Source organism: Wyeomyia smithii, chromosome 3 (genome assembly GCF_029784165.1).
Source record: "Wyeomyia smithii strain HCP4-BCI-WySm-NY-G18 chromosome 3, ASM2978416v1, whole genome shotgun sequence".
NCBI lineage: Eukaryota > Metazoa > Arthropoda > Insecta > Diptera > Culicidae > Wyeomyia > Wyeomyia smithii.
Window position 1 is genome coordinate 21,516,121 of NC_073696.1, and position 27,472 is coordinate 21,543,592.

The 27,472-nt window shown below is 35.6% G+C and overlaps 1 protein-coding gene across 6 annotated transcripts in view; it reads left to right on the forward strand.

Moving 5' to 3' along the window:
* The window catches only part of LOC129726569 (probable G-protein coupled receptor Mth-like 1), a 250,390-nt gene that overhangs the window by 21,736 nt on the left and 201,182 nt on the right, over positions 1-27,472 (forward strand). For all 6 annotated transcript variants that reach the window (XM_055683423.1, XM_055683427.1, XM_055683426.1 and 3 more), the window contains exon 3: positions 3,020-3,236. In XM_055683423.1, the coding sequence (XP_055539398.1) occupies positions 3,020-3,236 (217 nt within the window). The remainder of the gene's footprint in view (positions 1-3,019; positions 3,237-27,472) is intronic.

Sequence of the window (27,472 nt, forward strand, 5' to 3'; positions counted from 1 at the left end):
GTTTATTGTTTGGAAATGCAGTTTTTATCATTGTACTGTTAACTTTTTCCTTGAGCTAGCAGAACAATTTTTTGTTATTCCCGCTCATTTTCCGTCGGTCTAGCTCTGCCACTGTTGTTGTGCCAATCACCGACGCCCGGGGAGGCGACTCCACCCAGGACCCTAATTTATGATCCGTTGATTAACGGACCGGTGCCAACGGCTTTACTTCCTCATGCGATGGAAGGGGTGATCCCAAAGATTTTTTGCCTCAGAAAATCTCCCGATGTCGACTAGGATTAAATCTAGACCAGTTGGGTTGGTTGTAAGTGGATCACACCACTCCACAACCATCGACACTTATGTCGGCGTTGGGATTCGAACCCAGGCCACCGTTGTTGGCGGAGAAAAAAAGAAAAAAAAAGGAAAAATGCACATATATCAACAAACCTATCTGCGTATGGAAGCATTTAAATGACATTTAATTGTATCAAAAGATTTTTGATCGCTTTAAAATGAAAATAATGTTGATTCAAATTTAAGCCTAAAAATTTGAATAAAATTTTAATTTTCAAAGCTATGCAAAAGCTATCAAAAGCATATCATGAGCATTAAATTATTTTGACCACTCTACATCAGTTTATTGCTTAGAAAGACTGTTTTTGATAATTTTTTTTTGTTCATTATTTTTTATCGTTGTTCTGCTAACTTTTTTTTGGAGCTAGCAGAACAATGTTTTTGAAAAAATATATTTTGTGGAGAGTGCTCATAATTTATTAAAACTATCTACGTACAGGAAAAATAAAAGATTATATGTTTTTAACCGTTCCTCTAAATTCTGTTGCTTTAAACCAAGTCGGAAGCATGTAAAGTCTTTAGAGACTTAAAGGAAACTCTGCCGTGAGCAAACGTAAAATCCACGAGCCCGGTGAACAATTATTCTGCGGTCTTTTGATGCCTTTCTAACCAAACTAGGGACACCAAAATTCACAGAACCCTTTCGTGAACTATAACACTGGTCGACAAAAGTGAAAAAAAGTTGCCCTAGAAAGATTATAGATTTTCCTTTCCTCTGAATTAGTAAACCACGCAATAACTAGTAAACATCATATTGACATCGAGCTGCACGGAGTTATTTCCAAAAAGATCAGTAACTACAAATCTAATGCAGTTCGTGTCTCGCTGTATGCAAACCGTAAATTGAGGTTTTCAAACTAATGCTATTTACTTTACTAAATTTGTTTCAACAGAAAGCGTTCGCGAATCAAATTTGCATATTTTATAGAAAACCAGCATCTTCTCCGGGTAGAGTGTATAAAAGACCTCGGAGTAATTCTGGATCGCGAACTGACCCTTAGAAACCATTATGACAGCATTGACGCTAAGACTAACCGAAAACTTGGATCCATTTTCAAGATTGCTGACGAATTTCGTGATCCGTTATGCTTCATATCACTGTATTTTACCCTCGTGAGAACAGAATGAAAATGGTTCAGAAAAAAATCATCCGCTTTCTCCCCTAACGGCATCCACAGAACTTACCACCGTACGAAAACCGCTGCCGACTTCTTGGTATTCAACGATTAGAACTTCGACAACAAACCACACAAGCTATCTTTGCGGCAAAATTTTTTACTGGCCACATCGACTGCCCAAGTATTTTGACTCAGCTCAATTATACGCTCCTGAAAGATCTTTACGTCACACAAAAACTTTATTTGGAACCGCGCAGTCAACTTTACGGTTCCCACGATCCGCTCCACGTCATATGCTACCGCTTTAATGAGTTTCATGAGTTAATTGATGTTCATTACGACTCATCATTGTAAGATGAATATTGATTGTGGTACAAACAAACGAATAAATAAATATTTTATAGTTCAACGATATTTATAGTCAAAAGGCCGCAGAGTAACTGCAAAGTTGTCTTTGCTAGGGGCATCAAAATTCACAGGAATGATTAAAAAGCTACAATCTTTCATTTATTTCTAGACTTAGCCCTAACACAAAACCTGTATTTACCAGCGTAATCTTGCATATTTTCTAATTTGAGTTCTATGGTGAAACCTGTGTTGTCTAATGTTTTATTTTCCTGTCCTGTTGAACTTGAAGGTAATACAAACGTTTTGATAGAAGTTCAGAACGCAAAAAAAGTTATTTATAGGTTATTTTTTGTGATTGATTCCATGTTTCAAAATTCAACTTTTTTGTATTCAAATTTAAATTCAGTGTTGTTGAAACGATTTCAACAATCAAAGATTAAGGATTTATTATTGGTTGTTTTGCCGACACCAGCATCGTGTGGATAAGAGCGTTAATATATTTTTAAATAATTTATTTTTTTAGGAATATTTTAATACAAACAAAACCGTGCTTCAAATATATAATATTTTTTACGCCACTAAACAGAAAAGGAAAACAAAACAAAGAATTTCATAGCAAGTTTCAAATTCGATACCGAGATAAAAAGTGAAACCACTCACGCGTAAAAACGGTAGCTGGCTGGATTACCAAATGCAAACTGGATCAAATTACCAGATTTGCTGTCTTTTTATCCATTATCTCTATTCCCAATTATCGCCCCCTCCGCCCATTTCTCTCTTCCTCTCTGCCTGTCGATGAGTCGATGCTTCAGCCCTGTCCGGCGTGAACCGTAAACCCTCGTTTGTTTCCGCTAAATTGAACCTTTTAAATATTTTACAGAAATCAATTTCAATTATGGCAGGCAGAGGAAGCCAGTCGAGGCACCCTTTCCAGTACACGGCGGGTGCCTGATGACGAGTGTTTTAGTCCGTCGACCAGCCAACAGAGCGGAATAAAAGCGTCAACTTTCATCCCATCAGGTTTGATGGCGTTTGAAAGTCAACACTTTTCCGCGTGATGTTATCTCCTCTCGAATGTGATTGTGTTTTCATTTTTGGGTTGGGAATTCCCTCGAAGGGTGACAACGAAGTGGAAAAATTGAATTAATTTTAGCACTTATCTTTCAAGAGTTGGTTTTAACTACCTTTTTCTTCTTGCTTTTTTGCTCTCATTCCAGGATGTACGATTCGCCCTCTATTCGGCCGGTTTGCTGATATCGGTTATCTTCTTGGCGGCCACTTTGGCCACCGGTTACCTGGTGACCTCGCAGCATCACGTCCTGCACTGGCGCTGTCAGACGCACTACGTTGCGTGTCTGCTGATCGGCGATCTATTTCTGGCCATCGTTCAGCTGTCCGGAAACTCGATCACGGGCCCGGCCTGCACAATGATAGGTAAGTTCGGTTGGTCGGTCAATCCGGTCCTTATCTGCATGTCGAGCTTCTCAGTCAGGCGTTCGCCTGCCGAGAAACGAGGCCAAAGCCAGAGCAGAACAATCGCCGCTCGGAGGCAATTATCTATAATTAAGATCTTATTATGAAACATTTCGCATAGTTGAGATGCCGTGGCGGTCACTCTCGGTTCTTGGAAAACACACAGCCAACAGCTCCTTGGTTGCCACTCCGATGCCACTGCACCAAGTCGAGAACCAGTTTGGCTAATTTATGGCCTGAAAGGCAACAAACAATCCGAAGAGTGAAGGGGGGGAAGAGTCCACGAGAGGGCAATAATATGCTTTTGTCTAGCAAAAGTAGTGGAACCATAAAGTTAATGTTTGTATACTAAGAAAGAAGTCCAAAAGAGAGGGGCTGAGACTAGAGCAACCTCGCAATAATGACGACGTTACGGCTGGATGGTAATAATGGGCTTTTCCGAACCAATTTACCAGTCTGTGGCTTTTTTGGGCACTACTGCGCTGCAATCGAATGAATAAGAAAGCAAAGCCAGGAAAGATGATTGTCTTTTGGAGTGCAACCGGGCTGCCGATGCTATACCGAGGCCATGTTTTGTGTTTTGTGTAGAGCTAAATTATGTCCATAGATAACTGTTTGACTTTGGCTCGATATTTGCGTTCACAATGTTCACAATAAATCCTTCCCTAGAATGTAATCTGGCCTCATGGTAAATCGTTCAGAAAATTTTGTACCCATAAATTCGTTCTAGTAAACTAATCTCAAAATGATTCTACAAAAAATTAAAGCAACCGTTCAAAGTATACACAATGTTTTACACTGATTTGTACAAACGGTCGGAAACATAGAAGTGACCGTTTCTCTTGCCTTTCCTTGGTTGGCTCCCAAGCATCGTGTTCAAGCGAAAGTTTTCCGCTTCGTCGGAGCATTTTGCATTTCCCTGCCACACCACCGGGGGGGCCGGATCCAACGAGTGTGGCAATTGTAAAATTGGAGAATTTATGTTCCAGTTGCTTTGTAGTCCAGTAAAGCTCCGCTCCGGACCGGTTGCTGTGCTCTCCGGAAGTTACCATGGTTGCACGGGAATGAAGTGATTGTTATTATTACTATTACCGTGTTGTTCATAAATTATGGTGGCACTGCGCTGATGGGATTATCCGTTTCGGATGCTTCTTCTCGGACTCCGGTCAGTTTTGATGCTGAGACCGGGAGGAAACAGCACAACTGTTAATGTGACTTAATGCACAGTAAAAGGAAGCAGGCGTTGTCTTAGTCTTTGTCGGAAATGGCAACCTGATGATTAATGTCTCAAGTGATTGCTTTCATAATTTACATCGATTTGCCAATGGGCAATATCATCTGTTGGTAATTTCTCCTCGCAGGCATGGCTCACGCCTGCTAAATATTTGCCAGCATAATTTTGAGCAAACCTTCATAAGGGTTGTCATTTCCTCTTCCCCCATTGCTCGAAAGGTTAATTTTATTAAGAATGTTTAATTAGAAACATTTATTGCCTGCCGATGTTGGCTGGCAATTCGTCGCAACGTGACACAGCATGGCTGATGCCCGTAGTGACAATCCTAACGGCCCTTTCGCTGACGTTGGTCCAGCAGAGTGCAGCATCCATGCGAGTGTATTAACCCTGGATGAGGGTAGTTTTGAAACATTTGAAGTTTTAATCAGAACTCTAAAATTTTCAAAAAAGTTACAAAAAAGTTATCAATTGTCATAAATGTCCGTTTAACGATAGAAGTGTCAAAATTGTGAAGGTTGCCAAAAATGCAATAAAATTCAGAAATGACAAACAAGTAAAAAGTTTCGAAAATTCCAGAAATGTAAAAAATTGTCAAAAATATCGTCGAATATGTGCAATTCCATAAAACGTAGCGCAACCATTTTTATCGACCATTTTTGAGCTAGCTCAAATTTTGCACAGATTTTTTTATTTATTCTCGCTTATTTTCCGTCGGTCTAGTTCCGCCACTGTTGTGGCCAATCACCGACGCCCAGGGAGGCGACTCCACACCCAGGACCCTAACTCACGACCCGTTTATTAACGGACCGGCGCCAACGGCTTTACTTCCTCATGCGATGGAAGGCGTGATCCCAGAGATTTTTCGCCTCAGAAAATCTCCCGATGATGACTAGGATTAAATCTAGACCAGTTGGGTTGGTTGTGAGTGGATCACGCCACCTCACAACCATCGACACCTATGTCGGCGGTGGGATTCGAACCCAGGCGTCGAGCGTGGTTGGCGGAGACGTTACCAACCACACTAGACCCCCGCTCTTGCACAGATTTTCTGTTTCACTGTTTTAGTTTACAGGACAATTGCAGGGCTACCGGTACGATCCTTCTAATACTAACAGTCTCCCCCGAGCCGGGACTCGAACCTACGACTACTGGCTTATTAGGCCAGCAGGAAAAATGTCAAGACCAGCAGGAAGGGTAACCTTTTGCAGTTTTCATAAAAAAATAGATTTAAAAAAAAATATGATCTGATATTTTTTTTTATTTTTTGTTTCTTAAAACAAAAACAGTGTGCTAAGCAACGAAAATAATTCCAACCGAGTTCCTACTTATCCGTGGAGCAAATAAAATCGCCAATTGCACGATTCCCTGCAATATTTATGTAGGCAAAACATAGCGTAAAGGGAGATGATGCTTTGATGAACGTTGAAGAACATCATGAGTATAAATTGAAAAGCATAAGTGTTCGAAGTCGTGATTTTTTTTAATGATTGTTTATTTTTATTGATACAGCAGCAACCAGAGTAACATTATTTTTTGGTCAACACTCTGGAAAAAAGCGAAGAATGAGACCGATGACAAATTTGAAAATTATCAAATTAAAAAGATAAACATGAAACTCAAACATTAACTTACTTCATTTGCTTTAACAAAACTCGAAATATTGCAGTCTTTCAGCAACCGTTTAATCGATAATGTCTTTTACCAGGTTTTATGCTTTTCTTGAAATCTATTGAAAAAGTCAAGAAAAAGTTAAGCCTTTTTTAGTCAATTTTCAAATGATGCATCTGGATTTGATATAAAATAAAAGCTCTTTAGTTGTTTTATAAAATGCTAACTTCGGGTTCTGGACTGTGTTCTGTAGAGAAAATATCACCCCGAAAATCGCCAAAAACTTTCCAAGAAAAATATTTTTTTTTCGTCTTGTAAATCTATTTGTCACTTTTGTCATCTTGCCCTTAAGTTCGTATTTAACTAGAGTGATAATCTAAATTTTCAGTGAATCTATCAAGTCTAACCCAAGTTCTTGCATTTTTCGAAAAAAAAAAATCTTCAAGAAACGTTTTACCCCAAATGGCGTATCTTCTGGTAGAATAGATAGTTCTGGTAAGGTACAGTGATAATCCAAATTTTCAGTAAAACCTATTAAGTTTAGCAGCAACTACAGTAATTTTAGTGATTTTGACGGTTTTTTGAAAACAACCTGCTAGGGCCGTTTTACCCTATTTGGCACACTTGGCTTATACATGACAGTAAAGCTCTTGAGTTGATCTACGAAACGCCATATTCAGATATTTTTCTAGCGATGTTGAAAAAGAGTAGGATGATCATGAAAATTGACAATTTTTAGAAGAAAAATCCGTTTTTTTCGTCATGTTACCTCTTTGCCATATATTGCGACCATGAGTTTTGACATACTCTTAGTGTAGAATAAAACCACAAATTTTTAGAAAAATCCATCTAGTCTAGCAGGAGTTATTACACTTTTTAGTATTTGGACGTTTTTGGACATATCATTTTTAAGGGCTGTTTTACCCCACTTAACCTCAATGAAAAAAATTGAAATTTTGCAAAACTTTCTACCTTGAATAGACAAACAAATACTGAAAATTTCAGCCCAATCGGAGAACATCAAAACAACATGCGGTTGCGCCTCTCGCGAACTGGCTCTTAAGGCTTGACAATTTTCAAGGTTTGATAATACATTTTAATGTCGTATGGAAGCAGATAACAGAAGATGTCGCACTCGATACCATAGTGACAGCGAATAGCGGCGCGAAGCGATTCACCTTATGGTAAATCAATGTACAGTCTTAAGTAGTGCTGTATATTGAAGCACGGCAAAGCGAATCACTTCGCGCCGTTATTCGCGTTCACTATGTCACCGGCCTTACGCAACATTTCGTAACATTGCTGTTGAGTGTTACAATTTACAGAAGGAAAAGAAAATTCAGTTCGTGCTGAGACATTGAGATGAAGTCGATTTTAGAACCGTTCCAACATTTTGAATAAAGTGTAATGAATAAAGCAGAAAATATTAACTCTTTAATTGAGTATTAAATTTGTCCTCAAAAGGGCAGTTTCTTGCCCAATTTTTTATCGGGAACAAGGAAATTCTTCTGATAACACAGTGGAAAGCTGAACATTTGACGGCCCACAGAATTTCATTGCCAGTATCCCAAAACGTTTGTGTTGTCAGACTACGGTAGCTAGCGGTAGGCTACTACCCGCTGGCACTTAGTTAGGACCATGCTAGTCGCCATCCACTGGTAAAATGATTGGTTTGAGCAGAAGCAGTTTGAATTCTTGCTCAAATAGTACATTCTCGGTTAACTAGGTATATAAAATTGTCGGCCTAAGCAACCTAATAGAGGTCGAAATCTGCGTTTCAACTAACTTTACAATTTTCTATACTATTGAATAATAGTTCGAATAATCAAATTACAATTGTCTGAATTTGTGCGGATGTGTAGATGATTATCCAATCAAATGCTGCTACAGCGAAGTAAAACCATTGAAAACTAACCGACTTATTTGTAATTGAAATTGGACAGCTTTTCTCTTTTCCCGTTTCTAGATTTTTTTTTACACCCCTACGTGGCCGAACTTCCTGAGAAGCGTAGTTCTACTTCGATGTTTTTTACAATGCACGTTTTTTCCTTAAAAAAATATTATCTTGAACTTAGCCAAAGACAACACACCGAAACGTTTTTGCTCTTAAAATATTCGTAATCATCCATACCATTTGTACATGAGCCCTTCTCAAATATTAGTCGTGATTTAAATGATGACGCTAGCAGTAAGTGATGATATCGATCATATCTACATATCTAAAACGTAATGCTCCAAGCTGAGACATGGGGTAAACAAACCGTTGTACTAACCGTAATTATTGTGGCGTCATATACCTTTAGTTATGCGAAAACGTCTGATTTTGTGCCAAATAATCGTCATTTGCGGAAAGTGTTAGTTTTTTTTTATTTCACGGCCTCTAAAGCGCATCGAGAGTTAAAGAAAGTTTACGGAAAAGCTGCTGGAAGTAAAACAACGTGCTGTTTTTGGTCCCTTCGCTTTAGATGGTAATTTGATGCTGAACTGTAGGAATTGCTCGATGAGGATTCATACCAAACGCCGGAACAGCTTGCTTCGATGTAAGGAGTTACTCGCTTAGCCATTTCCAAGTGATTGCATGCTCTTTCAAATGAAGTTACATCATTATTATGTGAGCAGGTTGAGCTCTACGACATTTTTCAAAAATGTCGGGAATGTAAGAAATGTATTGACAAAATAATCAAAAATGCCAAAAAGGTAAAAAATATCGAAATGTTAAAAGTGTCAACATTGTCCAAATTTCAACAGCTGCAAATATGTCAAAAATGTAGAAAACGTCAAAAATGTCAAAAATTTCAAGTATGATAAAAATGTCCAAAATGTCAAAAATATTGAAAATGTTGAAAATGTCAAAAAATTTCAGAAATGTCATAAAATTCAAATATGTGTAAAATGGCTAGAGTTATGAAAACGTTAAAAAACCTAAATTAATCCGCCTAGCGGTCAGACCCAGCCTTTCTCATTCAAACTTATTATTTGTAAAAATGATTTACATGAATGCTTAAATCCAAAAAGGTGTATTCACTCTTTGGGTTCTAAAATATTGATGTTGTAATTAAAGTATAAAATATGAAATTTGACGTAATGTTAGTGCTTCAGAAATAGCGAAATATAAGAAATGACTCTTAATTTCGAACAATTTAATCACGAGCGATACCGGGATCGTTCAAATAGTACGATACCACATTTAAATTATGTTGAGGCCATATATATTGATCAAAGCAGCTATAGTGTTGAATAGTCTTTGAATTTCTTTTCTTTACAAAACTTTTGAACAGTATATCAAATTTTTATGAAGTTTGTTATTTGTAAGTTTGAGAGATGACTCGTTTGTATGACACTAGTTATGTTCAAATAAGTCGTGTAATACTTGAGATAATAGACTTTCGTTGTTTTACAAATTAAAACATAACGGTTGCTTAAGTTTGATTACAATCAAATGAAAAGGAAATGTATGGGGGAGCCAAACTTTGAAACCACGTGTTCACCCTTAACTATCCCGTTCATTCGATATCAATATTGTTCAAATCTGTTGTGTAGTTTCTAAGATAATGAAGTTTAGTGATTTTCACATTTCAATACATTACAGACGAAGTTACATTCCGATTACAGCGAAATTCAATAGGGTGTTTGAGGCAGCTAGACCTTTCATTTGATACTAATTCTGTGGAATTCGGGTCAACCATCTCTGAGAAAAGAGAGCCCAAGTAGTCATCAGAATATGTTTCTTTTCATAGCTGGATTTCACATTTTTAAACATAACAGGAAAAGTAATGATCCGTTCGCAAAAAAAATCATTAGGGTTTTATGGGGCAACAAGACTTTTAAGATATTGATGTTTCGTGATTTTTACACTTTGATACATAACCTCTAAACTAGAAATCAGATTACAATAAACTTCAATAGGGTCTTAAAGGGCAACTAGACCTTTCATTTGCAATTGATTTCATTGAAATCGATTCAGCCATCTCTGAGAAAATCGAGTGAAATTGGGAGAGCGTTACACACACACACACACACACACACACACACACACACCCACACACATGCAGAAAATGCTCAGCTCGTCGAACTGAGTCGAGTGGTATACGACCTTCGGCCATTTCAATCATTTTTCTACCTTTTAATTAGCCAGTGATCGTCAGGAGAAAGTCAATATGTTTACTTTCATTATGTGATTTCACATTTTTATGAACAACGGACACAGTTACAATCCGATTGCAATGAAATTCAATAGCAACCTATGGGGCAACTAGACCTTTCATTTGACACTAATTTTGTGAAAATCGGTTCAGCCATCACTGAGAAAAATGAGTGAGTTTAAACAACCTCAGGATAACTTTTCTTCTCATAACTTTGGAACCATATGTTCAATCATAACGAAATTCAAAAGTTAAGGTTTCTGGAGACAGCCCAATCATTTGAAACCAGTTTCATTGAAATTGGTTGTGTGGTTTCTGATATATTGATGTTTCGTGCTTTTTACATTTTGATACATAACTTCTAAACTAAAAATCCGATTACAATGAAATTCAATAGCAACCTATGGCGCAACTATACCTTTCATTTGCAATTAATTTTATGAAAATCGGTCCAGCCATCTCTGAGAAAAGTGAGTGAGAAAAAAAAGTTGCACATACACACACACACACATACATACATACAGAAAATGCTCAGTTCGTCGAAAGAAGTCGAGTGGTATATGATATTCGGCCATTTGGACCACTTTTATACCTTCGGTTTTTCCAGTGATTGCTATACCTCTCTAGGAGAAAGGCAAAAATGTCAAATATGTTAAAGATGACAAAAATGTTAAAAATCTCAAAAATGACAAATATTTCAAATATGCCAAAAAAAGTAAAAAAAAGAATCAAAAATTTCAAAGATTTAAATAAATCACAACAATGTCAAAATTGTCACTAGTGTCAAAATTTTCACAAATATCAATATGTTAAAAAAATCAAAAATGTCAGGAATGTCCAAAACGTTAAGTGTCAAAAATGTCAAAAGTGTGCTGAGTCTTATGCGTTGGTGACCATTACACTGGTGAACATTGGTTTTTATTGAATGAGTTAGACAAGTTGGGTTGTTCCTTCTGTTTTTGTAATTGGTTGGAAACATACCTTGTGGATAGGACACTTTTCGTACAGTTTGGTAACTGCTGTTCTAGCCCATTCGTAACTAGCTCTGGTGTACCTCAGGGTAGCAGTCTCGGACAATTGCTATTCTGCTTGTATCCAAACGATGCAGCGGTACTACTCAACCGAGGAGGAAGACTATTTTTTGCGGATGACTTGAAAATTTTTCTTAGGAATCAAGCTGGTGTATGGGAAATTATTTGTTTCTGAGTAACAAGAAATGTTGTGGCATCAGCTACTAGCGAGCCACATATGTAACACGTTTCGAATACGAAATTCCTGGATAAAGTTGGAAAGAATAAATTACCTAAAATATCTTGGAGAAAGCAATAACACTTAACACCTTATGGAGACCGCTGGGCACAAGGAATTATTGAGCATTGACCTACTAGATAAACGGAGGAAGTGGCCCAGGTCCTTTTTATCTCCAGATTGCTGACCAGTGAATATAACCAGACCTAATGAAAACAAAAAAAAACACCAGATAAATTAATAAATAATAAGCAATGTCGAATCTCATTCGTATGCTACATTCCGTTTCGGAACTTGACCTTCTGTTTATTTATACACAGACTTTGCAGCCGACTATTCAGTGTACAGGACAATTGCGGGGCTAGCGCTACGATCCTACTGACACTAACAGTCTCTCCCGAGCCGAGACTCGAACCTACGACGGCTGGCTTGTTAACCAGCATCGTACCTCGATACCATCTGGGAGATAAATGAATAAATAAAAGTGTCAAAAATGTCACAAGAGTATAAAAAGAGGAGTTACATAACTAAACAATAGAAATAATTGAAAATAATCTCGAAAAAAAGAATACATAATAGGGAAGATACTAAACAAATGTATTAGATCAGCGGTTCTCAACCTGGGGTACGCGTACCTCTGGGGGTACTCGACGCCCTTCAGGGGGTACGCGAAGGAAAAATCAGTAATGGCGGACAAAGCCATTTTTCTCTAAATTACTTCATTTGTTTTTCAATCTTGCTCTTAAAACATGACTGTAGCAATCAAGCAAACCATAGTTCAATTTGAAACCTCAACAAGACTACCACAACATGATCTACCACTACTCTCTCCCACTCTGCGAAAACATTCCAAGCCAGGGGGTACAATCGATATTAAAAATATCGCCAAGGGGTACGCGAACAAAAAAAGGTTGAGAACCGCTGTATTAGATCATCAAGTATTGAACAACAGAAAAAATGCAAAGAATCAGTAGATCATAACAGTGAACGCTGAAATTAAGAAATGGTACACAGAGAGTAACCTTTCAGATGAGGACACAAATTCAAAATAAAAAAAAAAAAAAAAAAATTATACGGAGAACAGCAATTCCATGAAATATTTTTTAAGAGGATGAATTGAATGGCTTGATGTAGGAAAGCAGATTCTTATTTAAGGTGGAAGTGTGTTGAAGCCACAAATGGCCGACTTCGAGCCACCACGTGGTCGACTTCCAATTTTCAACGGCATACCACTCGGTAATAGTTAATGCGTAACATGTAAAAACATATCCTCATGTTTGTTATGGTGATGAAAACATAAGACAGTGTTTTCATAAGTAACGCATTAACTATTTCCGAGTCTTGTGCCAATTCGTAGTCAACCACGTGGTGCATGTGGCTTCCACACACTACAACCTTAAGAAAACCATATCAAATCATATTGAATGAATAAAAAAAGGTAAATTTAGTGTATAGCATGCTAAGCCAATGCCATAGATTTTTTTTTCTTCATCTATGATGCCATAGATAACTTATCAACTGCAAATCTAAACAAAACCACCTCCACGAACGGTAACAATCGTGCTACGGGGCAGTCTGCTCGGTGTCCTCGGCAGCATTGAAATTATACCACATGAGGGATGACGGTTCATTTATTTCCAGTTCACCTCAGTCCAAAATGATATGCATTCTGGTGCGGAGCTTTATGAAATTTTCCCAACTCGATACACTTACCTTCCATTACGTTACATACAAATATACCAGACGGTCGTCGCCTATGCTGCTTCGCATATGTCGAATCTCCTCCACATACATTGCTTACTGCTTCGACACGTCGTTGTCGCAGGGAATAAAACCAGAGCCAGCAGGAGGGGCCACAGCAGACGGCGTGGATTAATTTTATTAGTAATATTAGTTACGATGACAAATATATGTTTTAGCAGGGCTGCCGGGCGGTCCACTCCGGCTCGGAATTATTAGTATGAGTCTAAAACAAACACTCGCCACATGTCCTCAATGATTGGTGCAGTGTCGATGTGGGAAAATCCAAAGGGGACAACACCGAGAGCGGCAATCGTCTTCGTCGGATCCGGAGCCGGATCCGGATTGGACTGCTTGAATGCATCTGTGAGTAATAGCGATTAGTGTTGGGAGCATAATGTATTCGTTATTTCTCTTGCGTAAGTGCTGCTGCAGCTACGGGCATGAGGGTAATAAGGGCTGTGTGTGATTGTTTCTGAACCGAGATTTATGCTGATTCGATATTTCAATTGTGTACTGTTTCAACTCAGGCTTTGTTTGATTTGTCTGAAAGGTGCTATAGAAGCGTATCTTAAAATGTTGAAAATCATGTCCGATGATTACTGGTCGTTAACAACCCATAATCCGTTTCAAACCTTCTGGGCGGTTGTTCAGTTTTACTCTGTAATTTTTATTCATTTCCATATTCAGACAAACGAAACCTCGTGCAACCATCAGAAGTGTTGACTAAGCATTCCTCCCACTCCGCAACAGCAATTATTGACTGTAATCGATTTCAACGCCCGCTTTCAACGCAGCACGCAGTTGGTACTTGTGGCCATCATCACGAGGCAAGAAGAACCCTCATGTTCGAACGCACCCCAAACTAGACCGGAACACGAACCGAAAGTACTGTACAGATATCTACTTTCACCGGCCAAACACAGCCTCTTGGCTCATGATGACAAACCGGAACCCAAAGTGTCAAGAGGGCATGAATTATTGATCGCAGTTTATGATGGCAAACGAAACGGGCACCATAAATGCTTCTCCGTCGATTTCAATTTCACACTGTCGGAGATAAAAGTTTCATTACACATATTACCTATACACGGCCGTAATAAATAGCTGAAATCTGCCGACCCTCCCCATCAGACCTGTTCGGGTTTCTGTTCTTCAAGGGTGGCAATTTTGCTCATCTCTCTCGCAAAAGGCAAGCTGTAGATAGACGCAGCACAAAACACACTGCAGTGGTCATAAAACCGAAATGAAAATCAGTGTCTGAAGTTTATGATTCGGTAACTGCCACTTGGAACTGCGTTCCAGCTTGGAGTTACGCTGAATCGGAAGATAATCATCCCCGCACCGGAACGGAAGAAAACTAAATTTAACAAAACTTTTCGAAGTTTGGGATAATCCCACCGCTTCGGCGAAGGGCGGCGGGTAGTTATAGTAACCGGAAGCCAGCTCCGGGGAGCAGGGCCCGTAGTCAAGTCGAGATCCACCGGAACGAAAAGACGATTGAAAATCCTGCTGACGGGTGAAGCTGAACGATTGCTGTGATTGAGATTACAACGGTTCCCCTCTCGTTTGGCCATAATCGATTGGCAGCTGGAAATTGAAATACTCAAAAGCTACCTTTCATTCCGAGCCCTCCGGGCTTTCGATTGATTTCGATACTGGCCCGTGGTTAGGGAAAGAGTGATTTTACTTTGGATTCTGGTTGAACGGCTGTGGGGATGGGCGAGATGCCAATCTCTTGTGTTGCTTACTCCGGATTTAGATTCGACATGAAATATTGGCTTTGGTTTCGAGCTTGTTTGTCGGCGAGGGGTTAATTTTGGTAGCTAAATGATTTGCTTTTGTCTCTGTGCTTCTATTTCTTGCTTCTTTTGGATTTTGGACATCTTCTTAATTAGTTTGTATTCCAATAATCGTTTTTCCTTCCTGTTATTTGTCTTATGCGTTGCCTAATAGCACATTATATAGGCACTCAAATCTAGATATTTTCTATAGCTCTTGCGTAAACTCATTCATTTTTTGAAGTAGAATACTTCTCTCAGGAAGTTCGGCTACATAGGGATGTGAAATGAAAATCTAAAACTGAAAAAAGTGTGAAATATGTCCAATTTCAAATGCTAATAAATCGGTTAGTTTTCGATGGATTTCTCTCGTTTTTGCAGCAATCGATTAGAAAATCTTTTAAGATTCCTACCAAATGCACGAAATTGCAATTTTATTATTTGAACTATTGTACTATTGAAAATTCTTAAGCCTTGTCAAAACACAAAATTCGACCTCTGATTGGTCGTTATACGATTGCTTTCCCAAGTACGGTCGGCAGAGTTATGGACCTAGTATATTGGGAATGCATCATTTGGCCTATATAAGAGCTTCATCAGATAATAAACAGACATTTCATCGGATATTAAATTAAACAACTGAAATTTGAAGAACACAAATGAATATTCGAAGAGTTAATATTTTCTCGTTTTGCGCTTTAATCCAAAGTTAATTATCTTTATCTACATGCATACTCTGACTATTATTACGTGTTTGCGTCGCTTAGTGTTTGGCTACGGTTATGCAGAACGCAAAACACAGCGCGATGCGATTCGGCAAGACGAAATGTGTGGAAATGTATAGCTCTACTTCGCCTTAAAAAGAGCTGTACATTTCACCACGGTAAGGCGAATCGCATCGCGCTGTCATTCGCGTTCTGCATAACCGTAGCCTTTGTTCCGTTCCCGTTCAATGATGTCGTATTAAATGTGCATTTTACAATTCGGCAGCACTTCAACTTCTCATTCGCACAAAATTCAAAAATATTCAATGAACTTTATTCAAAATATCAAACAAAAAGAAATTACAATACTGCCAATGAACGGTCAACGTTTATTTACTAGAAAAAATGACTGACACGCAAGCAGCCGGGTTATCTTTCTTGTAAAAGTATTCTTCTTCAACCTTGCGGTCGTGGCTTTGCATACAACCTTCCTGTGATTTTTTCTATTATTATCTGGATGATATTCCTGCCAAAAAACCTGAATTGCGTCAAAATTTAATTCACTGCTTGGCTTAGTAAACTGAGTATTGCTCACAAGTTGAGGAATTTCGCAGACTCAAGAGTATTCCAAAATACAAGATAAACATTTATTTTATAATATACTGGAACCTTAGTTGTTGCTTTGAAAAAAAAAAAAAAATATAGTTAAAAAACAAAGGATGTTTATCCCAGGTTTTACATTTGCCATACATAATCACATTACAGGTAAGGTCTTTTTCACGCAGTGTTTTGACACGGGTTGCTTTTTTCCATTACTGTACAAAAACGGTACAGTGTATCCACCTCGTTTCAGTCACATTTTCATTTTAAGCCACAAATAATCATATATCCGTTTTCAGCAATACGGAAATATTACAATTTTTGGTGTCAAAATTGCATATATTTTTGTGCGGTTTTTTTCGTTATACAGGTCTGACTCGATTAAGTATGATTCTCTTAAAAATAATTTTAGACTTGGTTATAGAGAAGACTCGATATAGAGCAGACTTTTTTCTATTTCAAATATTACTCATTTACAGGTCAAATATTGTTAGTGAATGTCCATAAAAAACGTAACGCTTGAGGAGAAGTTAGGGGGGGTCTATCTGACAAATCCTTGCGAACAATCTTGGAGATCTATACAAAAAAGGGGGTTTCAAAAATATTCATTTCTCCAGTGCGTAATTAATAACGTTCCCTCATGAAATAAAAATTAAGAAAAAGTTGAAATAAATATGAGGCATTGAAATTTAAATTTAAAGAAGTCAAAAAATAAAAAAAGGAAAAAAATAAGATTGCTACAGAAAAGCTGCCGAAGAAAACCACTGACGAAGACGTTTGATACCCTACAAAAAAAAAAAAAATAGAAAAAAATAAAACAAAATAAAACCAAATAAAAATTTAAAAAAATAAAAACAGCTGACATATAAATTGATCAAAGTTAGTCACCAATTGAAAAAAATTGAAAAATTTAAAGAAAAATTTATAATTAATTATAAAAAAAATTAAAAACAAATGAAAAAACAAAAAAATTAGAAAAATAAAAAAAATTTACGTTAAAAAAAAATAAAAAAAAAAGTTGACGTATATAGGTATAAGGAAACAAATCGATATACATTGATCAAAATTTTTCGTCTCCTTTGATTTATATAAAAAAATTGTAAGGAATGTGTTTTTTGACTTTAAGTGGGTTAGTCAAAAATAATTTTTTTTCCTCATTTATTCAAAAACAACAAAACAAACTGAGCAAAAACAAATTTATTGTCTGTTCCGATTATATATCAAGCTAAATGAACATTGAAAAATAGCATAAAACTGAGTAAAAATAAATTGAAAAACCTCAGGGAAATTTAAAATGGAATTCAGGAAGTTGGAAAACAAAGCACCAGAAATTAAATAATGAAGTTTGAAAAATGAGAAAAAACTTGAGAAACACATGAATTATCGAAATTTCTCAATTAAAAAAAAAATATTAGGAAGATGAGATTTACAGAAACCTGAAATCTATACAGTAAATGAAAATCAATTATGGAAAATATAAAGAACATAAAGAAGTCCACAGCTTGAAGCCGAAACGTCAACGTTGTTACAGGTCCTAGATATTTTGGTATAACGCTTTATGATTTCTGCGATTTGCTTTCAAATTCTTGAAACTCTTGCGGTTTTCATCTTTTTGGCGTTTGTGACATTTTTATTATTTTTGATTCTTCAACATTTCAGCGTTGTACCTCTTGTCGGGATTTTTTGCTTTTTTGACATCTTCAATACTTTTGACATTCTCGACATTCAAAACTTCTTGATATTTTCGACTATGTAATTTCAAACACTCCTGAATTTCAAATAAGTTTTAGTTATGTTTATAGGATTTTAACATTTTCACTGCCTATAATAAAATATCAAGGGTCTGAAGCAAACGATAGCTAGTTCTGAAATTTGTAATAATTAGTGCAATAACTGTTCATCATTTAAGATTGACGTTTCGGCTTTAAGCAGTGGCCTTCTTCATATTCTTCATATTTTACGATCTTTATTTATTATTCAGGTTTTAGTTAATAGGTGTTAGGTTTTTGTAAATCTCATCTCCCAAACAATTTTGTTGTTCTTATATGTTCTCTCAATTTTCTTCAGCTTTTATACTTATTTTTGCCAAATTTTCGAGCGTTCCTATGCCAAATGATCTGGAAATTTGCAAAAATTAGACTCAAGTAAACAGAGTGGAATGTATATTCTTATTTTTTTTTGTAAGAATCCTGAAGTTTTAACAAAACTTTTGGTAAAATGTCTAGGATGGTAAAATGAAAAGCAGGTTGGTTTTAGGAAAAATAACCAATTTCGTCATTTTTCCAAATAATTATATTCTAACGATGGTAAATGATAAAAAAAATATTCCGATTCAAAAAGATCATGCTGATTTACTTCGTAAATTCAATCGTTTTCAAGTTATTATGGTTTTAAGTTGAAATAGGAAACTGGAAATTGAACATTAGGTTATACATTGAATCCAAAAAAGGTCGAATTTCTTATTTAAAATTTATTTTTTTCTTGAAAACTGAGATTATTCTAAAGTTTTTGATTAAATACCTGATTGCAAAAAAAAAACAACGACAACAATTAAAACTTTCGCGCAATTTTCCAAAATTCAATTATACATATAGAAATATTAAAATACAAATTTTAACAGTAATTCAAAATCATAAAGTTCTTGGTAGTAAATTCTCTAAATTTATTCGTTTTTGAGATATTTTCAACTTAAGTTTGTAAATTTCAGTTTTCTATGAAAATATGCTTTTTTGTCCAGCAGCAAACAGAAACTTCTTGAAAATTACGGTCAGTATACCACAAATTCATTCGTTTTTCATTTTTTAATGAGTCTGACACTTGCGATATTTTTGACATAACTGACAGTTCATATTTTTTTTCAATCGTTATTTGTATTACTTTGGACATTTTTGAAATTTGAAGCATTTTCAATTTTATAAATAATAAAATATCTAGGACCTGTAACAACGTTGACGTTTCGGCTTCAAGCTGTGGACTTCTTTATGTTCTTTATATTTTCCATAATTGATTTTCATTTACTGTATAGATTTCAGGTTTATGTAAATCTCACCTTCCTAATATTTTTTTTTTGAATTGAGAAATTTCGATAATTCATGTGTTTCTCAAGTTTTTTCTCATTTTTCAAACTTCATTATTTGATTTTCTGGTGCTTTGTTTTCCAACTTCCTGAATTCCATTTTAAATTTCCCTGAGGTTTTTCAATTTATTTTTACTCAGTTTTATGCTATTTTTCAATGTTCATTTAGCTTGATGATCGGTTTGTCGGTTCTCTAAATTCTATTTTTCTCTTCCTAAATCTTCTATGTAACCAGTTTTTCGAATTTTTCATTATGTTAATTTTTAATGTTTTCTAAGTTCTTACTATCTAAGTTAATCCTGGATCCTCATTTTTCTGAGCTGATTGCGTCCTATTTTTTTTCAAATACATAATATTTTATCATTTTTTTTTCTTAGTGTTCAAATGTTTTTTGTTTTCTTACTTCTCATGATTTTTGTTCGTTTTACTCTTTTTTCTGCAGTTCACTCAATTATATGTGTTCTCTTTACATTTAGTTTCTCTGGTGTTTTATTTTCCCAATTTCTGATTTCTGCCTTTAATTTTTTGCTTCCTTTACTTTTCTGTATCTGCAGTTCAAAACTTCTCATCTTTTTATTTTTTTTCTTATTTTTAAGATTTGTTGAATTCATTCGTTGCTATTTTTTCTATTTCCTTCGTTCACTGCTTCCTGAGTTTGCTTAGTTTTCTGATTTCCAGGTTTTGCTGTTTGATATATTTTCTGTTTTCTAGAATCTCTATGGACTTTTTTCTTAATATTTTTTTTGAATATTTCTTATGTTTTGACTTTTTTCGGGTTCTTAAGCATTCTGTTCTCGATGTTCGTATAGTTATGGTTTTATTAGCTTTGTTTGAGTTTTGTTCTTTTTAATTGTTTCTTGTTTTAAAATTTCCTAATTTGTTTCTGCCTCTTCTGGCTTATTCAATTATTTTTTCTCGCAGTTATTGTTTTTTATAAGCTTTTGATTATTCATATTTCTTATGTTTCACTTTTGCAGAAGACTTTGTCAGCTTCATGTTTTTACATTCTTTCTCTGTTTCTCTGTGAACTTTCAATTCGTGATGTTTACCGAGTTTTCGTTCTTTTAGGTTTCTTCTTAAATTTTACATCTTTTCTCAGTTTATCCTGTCAATTTTAGCTCTTTGAATTTTGATCGGTGTATAGTGATTTGTTCACTTTCAACTCTCGTTTTTTTCAATTTTTTCAGATTTTCGATTTTTTATTTTTTTATTATTATTTTTACTTTTTTATTTTGTTTAGTTTGTTATTTTTGGATTCCTTAAACATTTTTTTTTATTTTTAATGTTTTTTATTTTATTTTATGAATCAATTATGGATCCCCAATCAACTACGTAGCGCCAAATTAACCATTTTCAATCCCCTCCTCTTTTGTATAGATCTTCAAAATTTTGTGTATGGGTTGTAACGCTTTATCAGACAGAGTCCCTTTCCTTTCCTTCAAACGTTACGTATTTTATGGACATTCTTCTATTAAGTTTTGTTTCGTTAGATTTCTCTTGCAGATTTGTTTCCTAAATTTTTATATGTTCTCTCTGTTTAAGCTTTTGTTTTCGATGTGTTGCAATGTTCTACTATTGTTATCTTTTTGTAGATTTATAGAGCATATTTTGTGACGATGTTTTGTGCACATGGAACTGTAATAAACTTTCAATCTCCAATAGAACTATCGTAGCCGAATCATTTCAGATTCTGGAAAGGGGCCATTGACTTTAATTATATGTTGAACGTGACAGCCTATTCAAATCGCAATAGTTAACAACGCTCCGACAGCATCGACTTTGTAAACTTTAAACTCCAACAAAAGCCAAGGTTTCCCCTATTTTACAACACTTCCATCCAAAGGCGACGACACGGCTCATATACTTCGTAAATTACAGCACCGCCGGTATAATTTTTCTTCCTGCTACCAAATCAGGATTCATCTTTATTCGGGTCCATAAATCAACACCACCCTCACCGTACCGAAACCCTCACTAGCATTATCATCATCGTCATCATCCCACATGGCACGAAGCCACTCGCCGCATGCCGGCAGGGGCGCCAAACGACGAGAGCAGAACTTCAACAACCCTTATTTGCAGGCAGTTTCTTGTGCATCTTGCGCCCCCGAATGTGAATTTAAAACATTCATAACTCCTCTCCTTCTACCCAAGGTTCGTACAAGCGCTTACAAGCGTGTCACCAATGCGACAGTTGCTACACCGGTTGTTGTGATCTCTGGTTGCAACATTTGCAATTTGAACGCCGCTCGGCTTGTTGTGTGCATGCTGAGGGACGAACAAACGATCCGGTAAATGCAAGCCGCCGTAACCAATTGCGACGGCAGTAAGGCGTTAAATTAAAAGTAATTCCACATCGACCGGTGGAAGTGGATTTACAGCAGGACTTCAAAATAAGTTCACATTTCTATCGTTTTTCCCTTCCGAACGAAATCGGCTGTAATTTATCCTACCCCCCGGTTTCAGATCGGAAAGAGGCATCCTGGTTTAATTTAAAATTTAAATCGTAATGTATCGTCTTGTACTTATTAAAGTACTCTGCATGCCGAGAGGTAGAGAGAGAGTCTCGACGACATGACGGATACCGGCTGCAGAGGAGTGTGTAAAAATTTACATTTTATAAGATAATTGGTTTTGCACAGCTTGAAAGCGGCAGCCTTGCGTGATTCAGTCTTATGACAAAATAATGAAATCCGCCGGCTCGCACGACAAATCCCGTGACCTCCTACGCGCCTTTCGCTGACAAACGGGACGCAACCGAAACCACCACGAGATCGTGGTCGTGGTAAGTTCCGTCCTGAAGTGACTACCGGCGTAGTAACAGCTTCTCGTGGTTAAACGCGAGACATGTACAGCGTATTGTTGTTTCCACGGTGGCGTCGGAAGGTTGCGATCGGTCGTAGCAAAAATAGTCGCTACGCTCCTGAAAGCACGTACCAGATGGTGGAATAATTACTGGCTTGTTTCGCGAATTCTGTTCCGGAAGCGAAAAGACAATCTGCACGCCATATTTTGCTGTATAGAGAGTAACTCGCGATTCGCATACGGGGAGACTTTTCACTGCAGTGGCGCGGTGACAGTTTCGTACCACACATTTCGTTGTTTCGATGATGTTTAGAAACAGTATTCAACGAACGGAAACCAGTCATTTCGCCTAATTAGTTAGTTGATGGCAAATTGTACGATGATGCTGTTCTAATGTGGTCAAAGTTAGCTATTAGCTGGATTTTTTTTTTCATTTGGATAAAAAAGGCTGCTGAATAACTCTTATGTGCACTCCAATTTGTTTGGATCATCGAGAAAACGTGGCCAATAACAAAAAGTTGTGCACTATTTGAATATGTTTCAAAATTTTTATTTTATTAAATATTCATAACGTCGTTACTTTATATCAATAAACATATAACAAGATACCTATCAAACTAAGATTTTACCAAGCATTTTACTAAATCGAAGATTGCTGAAAAAATCAAAGCCTTAGAGCTATATCCGATTTGGAACTCATCTTTTGTTTATTTCTACACAGTCTTCGCAGCCAACTGTTAAGTATACAGAACAATTGCGTGTCGATTTTACTGACACTAAGAGTCTCTCCCGAGCCGAGATTCGAACCTACGACTGGCTTGTAAGGCTTGCATCGTACCTCGAGATCATATGGGAGATTGAAGATTGCTAAAATTCCTAAATTGAAGACGAAAAATAAAAGTGTGTTTAAATAAATATTCATGTACGAAATGAAGCGATTAAATTATATCATAAAGATTCAGACTAAAAAAACAGCAATCAATCTAGGTACCAACAGTTAAACGAAATTTACAAAAAATTTGAAAAATCGGAAGAAAATAAAAACGAAACAGAATTGTTTCAAAATAAACAACAAAAGTTAGGTAACTTAATCGTAGTTGGAAAGAATCTAAGCTCAGTAAAAAAAAGTTTCAGTTTCCCAAAAACAAAAAGGTTTCTACAAAAGCGTAGGAAACTAAAAACCAAAAATATAGGAGGCTGAGAACCTACCTTGTTTCAAACGCAAAGAACACAAAAACTGAAAACACCGATAAAAAAGCTTAGAAACAAATAATTCAGAACCCTGAGAAATATCAGCGAGTGCCAATAGTATAGTTGTGTCAGTTTTCAGTAACAGCCTACCTGCAGTAATCGGTTATACAACGAAGACTGAATTTCTGCTTTCTAGCTTTTATATGTGACTACTGAGGCTTGTCTTTATGAACTAGAGCGAGTAAAGTAACAACAACAACAAAATCAAAATTTTCCGCATTTCGGTGGATGCATAGCTAATTTTTCTAATCGATTACTGTAAGATCGATTCTAATCGATTACTGCTAATCGATTACTGTAAGAAAGATTTTTGTGACGTTCTCGATGTTTTCGGTTTTTAGTTTGTACCCTGGACGAATTTTTGAAAACGGTTATGAAACAATAAACAAATAAACAGTAAATTTTGGCAGTTTACAAAATTTAAAGGAAGGGGAAAAGTAAGAAAGCAAAACATTCAGAAAATTTATACGCAATATACTGAGAAAATTAGAAAAAACAAAGTGTTTGTTGTGTATGTAAAATTAGTAAACAGACAATTTAAAAATTGAGAAATTTGATAGCGTAAACTAAGAAAAAAAAAAAACGAAAAATACTAGATAACAAAAATGTCAGTCTATTGAAATAAAGGAAAAACCAAACATAATTTTGAAAAAGTAAAAAGTAGCGAGAATTACAGCTAAATAGGAAAAATGAGCAGGCATGATCCCAAAAACTGAAAAAATAATGACGGAAATTAAAAATTTCAGGAAACAAGAAATCTGAGAGAAGAAAAAATTTAATTGAAACATGGAAAAACAACCAAAAGTACTTAAAATTAAGAGAAAAATAAATTACGAACCTAATCTGATTATCAAAAAACTCAGTGAACATCAAAAATAGGAAGCTTAAAGAGAGAATGGAATGAAAACTGTGAAAACAAAATCTTCAGAAATCTCAAATATGAAAAATCGAGGACGAAAAAACTTCGAAAACCAAATAATCTGAGTGATTTTTAAACTTAAGAGTTACACAATTTTAAGATTTACACAAGGCCGAAAAAGCAAAAAAAAAAAAAAAAACTAGGAGACCTAAAAGGAACAAAAAAACATCGAGAATTGTAGGTTTGAGAAACTATGAAAAAAACTTGAAACTGAGAAAACAAAATATCTGAAACAAAAGGAGCATGGAAATAAACAGCAACAATGATCTGAGTGATTATGTAAATCAGTAAAAAAACAAATCAGCAAACTGAGGAAACAAATCATTCAGAAAACTGAAGAAATTTATAGACACTAAAAATTCAGAATTAATTTCAGAAATTACCAAGTGAAAAAAAATTTCATCAAGTCAAAATAAACGAAAAAAAAAAACAAATACTTCAAAGAACTGAAATCCAGGAAACTCGATGATAGGATTGAAGATGGAAATGAAAAGTGAAGTGAAATAAAACTGGAAAAATCCAAGAATGAAAAATAAACAGAAATTTGTCATAATTCGCGGAAAATTGAAAAATAAAAATAAATAAAAAGAAATAAAAAGTTTAAAAAAAAATCTGAAAATAATTTGAAAAAAATATGACCAAAAAAAAAAATTAACAAAAAACAAAAGAAAATTAAAAATTAAAAGAAAAATCAAAAAATTAAAAAATATAAAAAAATATAAAAAATTATAAAAAAATAAAAAAAAGACCTAAGAATATAAAAAAATGAGAAAATCCAAAAAAACTAAACCTGAGCAAACAAAAAAGACGTGAAATTTGACAAATTGAGAAAAAGAAATTGACTAAATAAAATGTAAAGACGGAAAATTTTGAATACAATTACAAAAAACATGCGAAAAATAAGATGCTAGAATTTCTTCAGTTCTGAATCCTGAAAAGGTCAGAAGAATACAAAACATATAAAAACTGATTTTAAAGTGTTGAAATTAACAAAACAGTTACAAAAGCTAATGAGCAAATAAGACGTCGTATACAAATTACGTAACGCAGGCAGGGAGGTTGGCTGGTGGTTGAATCAACTTTACTTTTTGTTACATAGGAGGGAAGTGGGTAGTGGAAACAGTTACGTAACTGTGATGTTCGTTCATTTTGAAAATTTGGAGGAGAGAGAGGGGTCAGCTTGTTCAGAGTTACGTTATTTTATGGGAGAGTCATATCGAACGTAATTTATTGTAACATGGGGAGGAGGAAGCCTAAAATCTAGATTTTGAGTTTCGACGACGGCTAGAAAAAAAAATTGAGTCCAAAGTAGAACCAACTTATATCATAATCAGGAATCACTAAGCGTGGGAAATTAAAAAAACGAGAAAGATATTACACACTAAAAATTTGGATAACAGTAAAAATTAAAGATAATTTAGAAAGTCGAAATATATAGAAACAAATGAATAAAAACTAGAAGAAAAACTATTAATATCTGAAAAGTCTGAGAGAAGAAACAGACCAGATGACGAAAAATTGTCAAACATTCAAGATAAAAAAAAATAAAACTTAGCAAACATAGTACATCAAATTGGTAAGTAATTTTTATTTTGAAATTAAACTTCTTCTATGCCTTACAGGAAATTCGTTATCATTTCCGACATGTTTGGACATGCCCGAGTAAAGTGAAATCAACAATGTCTATTTTTTTTGCTCTTTTTCTCATGAAGATAATGTCTAGCTACGCCACTCCCTGCATTATACAAGTAAAACAACAGAAGAAAACAATTGTTTCAGGTGCGTTGATTGCAAATTTTTTGGTGATACGATTATTCAGAGTGAATTTTTTTCGATACTCCGGATAATCGAGTCCGACCTGTATTCAGAAACCTGGAAAAAGAGTCATAAGAAAACTAAGTTTGAGAGTTGCGGAAATTAAGTAACATAAAAATGTTCAGAATGAAGAAAACTACAAAATTGTTTACAGAACAAAGTTCACAGCTAACGAAAACCAGCAAAATGAATAAAAATCACTTTATGGAGTAAAAAGCACAGGAAGAAGTTCATATTTTCAGGCCGAAACGTCAGACAGAAGCATAAAACGGAGTTTTTAAAATTTAATAAATTTCAGTCGAAAACTTGTTTCAGATAAAAAAAAAATGCAAAGCCTTGGTGCTACATTCCGATTCGGAACTCGACCTTCTGTTTATTATACACAGATTTCGCAGCCAACTGTTAAGTGTACAGGACAATTGCGGGGCTAGCGATCCTACTAACACTAACAGTCCCTACGAGCCAAGACTCGAACCAACGACAACTGGCTTGTCAGGCCAGCATCCTACCTCGAGACTAGCTGGGAGGGTTTCAGATCAAAGATTTTTTTATTATAATAAATCCATTGCAGCTCGTCCCTGTTGAGAAAATTTTTAATAACAATAATCATAACGCCTTTCTTTTTTTTTTCTTTCAGGTGAGTTAATTTACCAGTTTTGCACGAGCATTTCTAGAAAAGGTATTTAGTTTCGACTTCTGCTGATTGATTTAGTGATTTAGTGTTAATTCTATCATATTCTACTAAGCTATAAATTAAGGTAAACGACAAATATCATTTGGACCTGAAGGCCCCTTCGTTGATTCAAACACTTTATTCGTGAAGTAATTAAATGAGTCATTATTCCTCTGCTTCAAAAATTTAAATTTATACAAGAAAAAATGATTGTTTATTAGCCAATTCAAAACGTGGGTCAAAACTTTGCCCAAATTGTCAGTAGGTTACTGAAATTAAATTATACGGCGATCCTAAATTCAGAAAATATTCCTATAAACATGCACATTTTGAGGTATCTAATAATACCCTTCATTAATAATATCTCAAAACAGAATAATGAACCGTTTTCGTGCAACGTTTATTTTTACGTTTTTTTTCTGAAACAGAACCGCACAATCACACAATTATTTCCCCGCAGCTACAATCTTCCATCCATCCATCCAAAAATGTTTACTCATGAACCGTGTACATTATTTGGAACAAGCATACATATTTTTCCTACGCCATGTCAATGTCAAACCACTTCATCATCAGCAACATCAGCAGCAACCGGTACTGG